The following is a 9134-nucleotide window of genomic DNA, read 5'->3' as shown; positions in this document are numbered from 1 at the left end:
TGAGATCCCAGTTGTTGATTCTTTCAAGTGTTTCACGTGCAATTTGGTTTTTGTTCATGAACTCTCTGCCTAACCCTATGTCTTCAAGGTTTTTACATACTTTCTCTTCCAATAGATTTAGTGTTTCTAGCAGATTTTTTTTTTAAGACGTCAAGTTATGATTTGAAGATAGAACCATCATGATTTAATGACTGTTTGGACATGGGATATCAAGAATCAAATTTAACCCTAAGATGTTTTGACTGAGCAGCTAGATTCTGAAAGCACAGGATAGCTATTGGTGGTACCGAGATGCAGATGTCCAAAGGAGGACTTGTTTTTGAGGGGGTGATGAAAACTGCTGGGCTATTGATATGTGTTTTTTAGCTTGCTAGATATTGTCAAATTGTTGTTTAATTGCTCTCATCAACAGTATGTTAAGGATACTATTTCTTCCTGTCCCCATCATATTGTGACTCAGTGATGTTTTAAAATGCTTTTTGAGAAACTAAGATGTTTATAATATTTTGTTGTCATCAATGGTTAAGCAATAGAATTTACTTAAGATTTTCTGAAACTTTTCACTAATAAAGACTGTTAGTTACTTTCCTCATTGCTGAAACAAAATGCTCAGTACCCAGAGTTAAAGGAGAAAAGGTTCATTGTAGTTCACAGTTTATAGAGGTTTCGGTTCATAGCTGGCTGGCTCCAAGGCAGGGAGGCACAGCAGAGGGGCGTTACAGAGGAGAATCACTCTGGTGTCAGAAGGCAGCAAAACAATGAAATAGTAAAGAACCAGCTACCAGCCTGCCTTCTTTTTGTCCCTTTATATCCATCCAGGCTACCTGCCCTTTGGGTGGTGCCACCCACAGCCGGTGTGGGCTTCTCATTATCCACACCCAGAACTATGCCAAACTAACCAGTGGACTAATTTAGAAATCACACACCCTAGATCCAGCCACCTCTGAAAAGCCCCATGTGTGATCACATGACGCTTTGAGGGGGACGTCTAGATACAAACCATAATAAAGACTATGGTTTTAATTTATTAAGCCAACTCTCATTTCTGTAAGTTATGGGTTATGGCATCTCTTAATTGTCTGATGCCATCCTAACTAGAAAGATAAAGAAGATAAATTAAAGTCAGAAATTACTTAGCTTCAATAAAGTGTTTGATTAGGGGAAAGCATAGATGATGTTATTACAGTGTGTGTGTGTGTGTTGTGTATTATAAGAAACCATACAGTTTAGTTTGCCCCATTGTATCTATATTTCCCTCTTGTTCAATATAACTGTTGTAAATACTGTATGTAAAAGTGGGCCTACATTACTTTGTTGAGATGGTCACTATCAGATATAGAAAAAAAGCCACATTTCTATACTACTCTATCCAGTCAAATATAATAGATATTTTTAAAGTACTTCTTATAAAATGTAATATGAGTTTATTTTACCTAGAAATAAAAGACTTACTTATTTAAATATAAAAATCCTTGAGTAAATTTTATCTTACTCTCTTTCAGATTAACAAATAGAAATATTATACACAATCCTGTGGAGTGGACTTTAATTGCAATGGTGTTGCTGTCATTGTAAGTGCTTTTTCAGATTTTAACTCTTAAGTTTTGGCTAAGGAAAAACAAAGTTATTTACTGACCTTTTAAACTGGTAATAAATGTTAGGCCTTTATTATTTTCCTTTCTTACATGGAAAATAATTTTCATTTAAAGTGATACGCCATGTTTTGATAGGCTATAATTATTCCCATTATAGTTTTACTATCATTTCTTTTGAGGCTCCAGTTCTTCACAACTAATACGTGTTATCTTTTGAAAGAGAAGAATATCCCCATGTGGGATATTTACAGGATACTCCTTTAGTTTCATTTTTAATAGTGTATTTTATTAACAGTGAGCGAGCTTATTACCTTATATCTGTATTTGTACATATCTAGGGCTTATTTAAGTTTTCTTTAATATGTTTTATCTCTGATACCATCAGAAAAGCATTATTTTCTAAATCTAACATATTTGAACTAAAATAAATACTTACTACATAAGCATACATAAAACATTTAATACTCATTCACCTTTTAGGAAACCACTAGTGGTTTCTAAAGCTATTTTTCAATAGGGTTAAAACCATTTAATAAGTGTAGTGTTTTTCAGGTTGAATTGCAAAAGTCTTTTGAGGACCATTCATTATTGCATTACTGTTGTTGCCTGGTGCTTGTTAGGTCATTGAAGCCCATAGGACATTGAATACTTATTGGATACTCACAGGTCAAGAAGTGTTAGGAGTCAACCTCATAGCATCTCAAGCCCAGCTTTCTCTTTCTTTGATATTACTTCAGTCTGACATATTATTCTGGCTTCACTGTCCCAAGGAAGGCCATGCTGGAATGCATTAAGAGTAGGCTTCAGTGAACCAGAATCTGTGTCATCCAACCAGATACAACTCACATGATTCATTAAATCAGAACACAGAAAATAACTTTACTTGATGCCCTGATATAAATTTTTTATCAGCCGTAAGAACAAATCTTTTGTCATTTCTACTATTTCAAGTGTTCCAGTTGAATTGGTAATTTGTGAAACAGATCTTATTAATTTTTTACAAAGTTCTTTCTACTTTATGAAATATATAAATATTTTGGTCACTGGCAGAGAAAATACTACATCTCTGCTCAACCACCATATCATATGTCTGCTAATAAACCCTCATAGACAACTGCATAATCATACTTCTGCAATTCATTGTACTAAAAGGGAAGTTAACTTCGTTGACAAGTCAGAGGCCTAGGCCAAGCAGTAATCGCAGAATCTTGTTTCTAATCCAGTGACTAGAAGTATTCATGAATGGCTTCTTAGTGAGGACATTTTATATCCTACATTTTTTATATTAAACAGATGCCCTGTCTCCAAAATGTATAGCAAGCAGCAAAAAAAGATGGAAAATTAAGTAACTAAAATAAAAGCTGCTATTAAAAATTACTGTGATTATTTCATATAAAAACAAACAGCGAGTGTTTGATTTTTGTAGAGGCACCTGTGTTACACAAAACTTTGAAAGCTTTGTTAGTCGTTGTATGTACTGTTTGACTGAAACAATTTCTAAGCTGGGCGTGGTGGCTCACACTTGTAATCCCAGCACTTGGGAGGCTGAGGCAGGAGGATTGTTGTGAATTCAAGGCCAGCCTGAACTGCATAATGAGACCCTGTCTTAAAAACAAAAAAGGAACAAGTTCTACAGGTCTTAGGTATATTACTTGTTTCATATATGCAGTCTTGAAGTCGTAGCAATAAACACTTGACTCCTTTTGTCATTTGCCTTCTCTGTCATCAGGTCCTCACCCCTAAAGCTAGATCTAACTGTTTTCCTACCCATTGACTCTTTTGCTCCCTGCACAAGTAAAATTATTTTCAGCTTAGGCCCTTTTGGCTTCTCTTAAAATATTTCATTGTAAATACTGAGACGGGGTACGTCCTACGTGGTTCCTTATGAAACCTTGTTTGCTCGTAATTCTAACTTTGGCCATAGGCCCTCCTTACAACTCTTTTCTGTTCTGAATTTGCACAATGTATCTTTGAATTGTAACTGAATCTCCTTATTCTTTGACCATCAGCTTCTAAGATTTCTATCTTCTCCTCTTGTATTATTTTATGTCTTATTTCCTCATTTCTCAGAAAGTCCCCTTGAGCTTTTCATATTTCTGCCCTGGAAGGAATTTGTGGCTCAAATGATAGCCCCTTTTGTCCATAACTTTGTCCTTTTATTGCTCTTTTATCATAAATACCACTATCTGAGTTATGGATAAAATTAAAATATATCTATCATGTGAAAACTAATTCTGTGATATAATTATACTTTCTACTTATATTCCTCACTCCTCCCATAATTACTTTTTAGAAAAGGCAGCACTGTCAGTGCAGAAAGAAAAAGTAGCTTTACAGTGAAAAAGACCTGAGACACACAAAGACACATACACTGAATAAACCAACCAAAACTTAGAAAGAAATGAGCAAAGAAAAGAGAGACTTGCACGAGTAAAGAGAAAGGGAAAACATCTATTTGTAGAAAGTAACCCTCTCCACGTTACAGCTTACTGCCATTAAGAGTGAATATAGTTTGGTGCATGGTGATAGACATGGGTCTTTTAGTTTTAGTCTTCCACATGTGGAGAGCCAGTTTTTTCCAGCACCATTTATTAAAGAGACTTTCTTCCAGTGAACATGTTTGGCTCCTTTGTCAAATATAAGGTGACTGAATGTGTTAGGGATTGCATCTCCATCTTCCTTTCTGTTCCACTGATCCTCAGACCTATTTTTTGGCAGTGCCATGCTGATTTTATCACAGCAGCTTTGTAATATAATTTCAGGTCTGGACCGGTGATGCATCCTGCCTTGGCTTTGTTGCCCAGAATTGCTTTTGCTATTCTAGGTGTCTTCTGGTTCCAATGAATTTTAGGAGTGTTTTCTATGAGTCTGTGAGGTATGCTAATGGTATTTTGGTTGAGATTGCCTTAAATCTATGTATCAGTTTTGAGAGTATGGCCATTTTCACTATGTTGATTCTTCCTAATCAAGAGCAAGGAATATCTTTCCATTTTCTGTTCCCCCTTTGAAATGGATCAATGTCTAAGTATTAAAATAGAAACACTAAATTTACTGGAATAGAAAACAGGTACAAATTTTGAAGATATAGGTGTAGGGGGGTTCTGCTGGATCAGGACCCACCCCCTCGCTTCAGGATCTCTGTGGAGTGGGGTCATGGTCAGGGCTCTGTCAGCTGTGCCACCTCCTGGCTCCTTGGGCCCTGCCTTCATGAACAAAACCCAGACTGCAAGAGAAATATTATGAAAAATCAACAAATGGGATCTCACTTTATTAGAGAGCGTTGGCAGAGCAAAAGAAATCACCAGCAGAGTGAAACGACAACCCAGCGTGTGGAGAAAAATTATAGCCAGTTGTCCCTCAAAGGACATACCTAGAACATACAAAGAACTGAAAAAACTCAACCAAAACTTAAAAAGAAACAGGCAAAGAAAAGAGAGACATACACAAATAAACTGAAAAAACTCAGACCTCCCAAATTCAAAGACCCAGTTCAAAAGGGGCATCTGAGATGAATACACACTTCTCAGATGAAGAAATACAAACAGCAAATAAATATATGAAACAGTGTTCAACATCACTGATAATTCAAGAGATGCAAAGCAAAACAAAACTGAGATTCCATCTCACCCCAGAAAAAAACGGCTATCCTATCATCAAGAAATCAACCAATAACAAATACTGGAGGGGCTATAGGGGAAAAGGAACCCTTCTCCACTGTTGGTGAGAGTGTAGACTGGTGCAACTACAGTGGAAATTGGTGTGGAGATTCCTTTAAAAACTAGGGTTAGAGGTCCCATTCCACCCAGCTGTTCCCCTTCTGAGTATTTCCCCAGAAAAATTAAAAACATTGTATCACAGCAACATATGTGCACTCATGTTTATAGCAGCACTGTTTGTAATAGCTAAATCTTGGAAACAACCCAAATGCCCATCAATTGAAGAATGAATAACAAAGATGTGGGGTTTTTTTATAATGGAGTACTACCCAGCCCTAAAGAAGGATAATAAATTGGAGACTTTAATAAGTAAATGGATGCAACTTGAGACCATACTCATAAATAAAATAAATCAGACCTGTATGTATAAACATCATATTGTCTCAGTGTGAGAAAATGAACAAGTAGGAGCTGGGGATATAGCTCAGTGGCATAAGCTCCTGCTTGGCAAGCACAAGGTCCTGAATTTGACTTCTAGTACCAAAAAAAAAAAGAAACTGAACAAGTAAATAAGATCCAAGATGTACAATAGACATTGTGAATTAGAAAGAAACTGTTCAAAAGAAAAGACAAACTGTAATGGAGGAAAGGGGAAAGGAAGAAAGTGAAAAAGAAAAAAATATATTTATACACATGATAGTTAAGATAGTTATATAGCTAGTTTCTCTTAGTTCATTGAAAAGTTTGTGCTAATATTGTTTGGACAAGATAACATACCTATATCTTGTACTCTCAATACTATAAAGACAACACGCAATGTATTAATTATTTTAACTCTCCTACTAACCTGTTATGAAACTGTTTTGTTGTTATTTTTATTTTTTTCTCTTTAAAATAAAAGAGTGAATATAAGCATATAAGAAGGTACCTCTTTTCTTTTCAATAACTTTAATTTGGAAAACTCTCCTATCTGTTCTCAGATACCCAATGGAATTGTTTTTGTCATAACTTATAAGTATTTCCAGAATTCACATTAAAAAATTTCCCTAAGTTTTTATAGCTGAGAAAAAAATTAAGAATGATAGTTACAGTCATTGAAGAAGATATATATATCTAATTGCCTTATGCAGTAAGTACTGCTGTAACAGTGTGCTAGTTTTTGTGTATGAGTATTACGAGGTTTTACTACTAGCATTTATTTAATGCAAGAAAGGCTGTACTCAAAATTCTTCATGTAAACTTCTTAGAAAAGGATACATACAGTGTACAAATCTATATATAATTGTATTAGTATATTGCCATTGTGATTGTAGTCTCTTATCAAAAGGGTTAGGGAATCAACATTTTGACTAAACAGAAAATCTTTGACCTTGAATTTTCACATCAGGTTTTTTGTTTTGTTTTGCCTTTTTGGTTTGGTGTAGTTATTTGAGACAGGATCTCACTATGTAGTTCAGGCTGGTCTTGAACTCCCTATATAACCCAGGCTGATCTAGAACTCACAGAGATCCTCTTGCCTCAGCCTGCAGAGTGCTGGAATTACAAGCATACCCTGGCATGCCTGGTCACATTAATATTCTTAAAAGTAAATAATATATTTCTAGAGCAAATCATCTTTTTCTTTTGTCTTACACTTTTATAGATGTAATAGCATTTTATAGAAAATGGACCACAACACATAATTTATCACTATAAACTAGTGGGAATTGTATACCAATATAATCTCGCAAAGAAATTTGATCAAATAGTGTTAGTACAGTTGATCAGTGCACACTTGATGAAATACATTTATGTATGAAAATACATCGTGACTCACTCTCACTTTATTTAGCTTTCTAACTAAATCTATGGGGTGTGAATAGCTACTGTGATTGCAACATTTACTAGTATTTATATGATATATTAAGACCCTAATCTGTTGCCATGAGCACATAGAAAGACCTTTTAAAGGAGAGTTTAAGTAATCTATACTTATTTCACCATGAAGGGATTAATGTCCCTTTAGTCCTCTCATTTTTATTTAATAAGTGTTTTAAAGATTTTCAAGAAGTCCTTACATGTATCTATAGTAAAAATTAACTGACCATATGTTTTTAAGAACTGATTAGAAATGCAATACAGTGACTGACTAATTACTGAGACTTAGTGCTTAAACCCTTAGTTATAATTTTGTTGAGTTGAACTTTATGAGACTTTACTCTTATATCATGTTTTGTTTCTGAAAAGGCATTTATGTTGAAATAATACAAACTTGTATCTCATTTTCTTAAAAAAGACCTAATATTAGCCTCTATTCACAATCTTTGATGCATGAATTTTGATTTTAAAAATGTATGAATATATACAATTTATTGTGTATATTTTAGTATCTATATGCTCTATTTCTAAAAATCTGTTAATGTATTTGTATCATTTGAAGTATTTGTAAACCAGTTTAGAAAACGCTAACAAATTGAATAAAAGTACATTTTATGGTACAATATCATACTGTATTATATACAGTGGTGCCTTGGTTCATGAATGCTTTGGTTTGCAAACATGAGTGGCAGAATTTTGTTTTTGTTTACAAACTCTGCATCAGGTGACAAACTTGATTGTGATCATCTTTCCCTCATGAACACAAATGTGGCCATCTTTTCCAAAATCATAGAACAAAGTAAGTTCATGAATCAAGGCACCACTGTATTCCTTTTCATATTCCTCCTAGTTCCCATCTTAACCACAATATGGGACACTTCATGTTCACAGTATTCAGAGTAGTTTCTCTGAGACTTTGACAGTCATCTTGAGAAGATTTTATAGACACAGGACACCTCTCATAGCTCTGTCCAATTTCTTCTTTCCCTCTTCTCTTTGCTTTTAGTCATCCTCAGTTTTTTGACCACTGTCATTATACTTTCTCTTTTAACACAAGAGGGAACTGCACCTATGCTGACCTGAATCTAGGAAGGTTTCAGATAGAAACCAGCACCCAAAGAGAAGTATCAAGAAGCAGATAGGTGGCTGTTTATGTGTAGCCTACTTGCCAGAAATGGGAATCAAGTTTGCTCAGGTGTACTTGTACTTAAGATGTAACTTTCTCACCAGCACTTAATATGGAACTTCTATAAATAGTTCACTACTTGGTATTCCTGGGGTTAATTTTAGCATAGGAATCAAATGTCTGTTAGTGGCTAGCCAGGGAAAGAGATGTGGGTTGTGTTCCATGGGAATTATTTAGTTATCTAATGAAGGAGATAAATAGTTAAGCTTTGTATTACTCAGAAAAGACAGAAGGTAAAGGAACTTGTCATAGGTTAACATAGGTACCATACATGCTATTTCTACTTTTATACCTTTGATGTTTTCTAATGGAAAGCTTTTAAGACCATCCTCAAAAATGTCTGCTTTCATTTTATTTATCCGAACTGGCTGTTTCCAGTGAACTGTATCCTACACCTAGGTAGAGACCATGCAATAGTTTATTCCCTCTAAAAGCTTTGAGTATTCCTGTTGTTCAGGGAGTAGCATGTAAGTTCTAGGAAATGGTATTTAAACAAGCTCAACTTGACCGTGATTGCTAAACAAAAGCCATCACTGGACATGGGCAGCCACTTTCGCTAACCATCATACTGATAAGGTACTCCGGAGAGTCACTTCCCTAGGGCTACCAGGCATGAATGGAAAGATGTGACTAAGGCTTTTTACTTCAGCCAGCTGTTTTTTAAAGCCTGCCCATCACTAATTCCCTCAAAAATTAGTGAGCACACCATAAAAAACAAAGAGATGGTTCCTTAGAAACATATTGATTCTCAGAAGTTTTCCCAGGTCTTTCTCTTCAACATTTCAAATTTAGTTTTGGGTATTTGAAACCATATTAAAAGGCCATTGAATTTTTTTACAT

At 35.0% G+C, this 9134-nt stretch overlaps 1 protein-coding gene across 10 annotated transcripts in view; it reads left to right on the top strand.

Annotated features, from left to right (window-relative positions):
* The window catches only part of Rpap2 (RNA polymerase II associated protein 2), a 133189-nt gene that overhangs the window by 50588 nt on the left and 73467 nt on the right, over positions 1-9134 (top strand). For all 10 annotated transcript variants that reach the window (XR_001234093.1, XR_001234092.1, XR_001234094.1 and 7 more), the window contains one exon: positions 1503-1571. Coding sequence is in view for 6 of the 10 variants with exons in the window: in XM_013514466.1 (XP_013369920.1) it covers positions 1503-1571 (69 nt within the window). In the remaining 4 variants the exon portion in view is untranslated. Of the gene's footprint in view, positions 1-1502; positions 1572-9134 lie in introns of those variants that run through there.

The sequence above is a fragment of the Chinchilla lanigera genome, unplaced genomic scaffold, assembly GCF_000276665.1.
Source record: "Chinchilla lanigera isolate Chin_1 unplaced genomic scaffold, ChiLan1.0 scaffold00022, whole genome shotgun sequence".
In the NCBI taxonomy this organism is placed as follows: Eukaryota; Metazoa; Chordata; class Mammalia; order Rodentia; family Chinchillidae; genus Chinchilla; species Chinchilla lanigera.
This window is presented reverse-complemented; position numbering and strand designations above follow the sequence as displayed.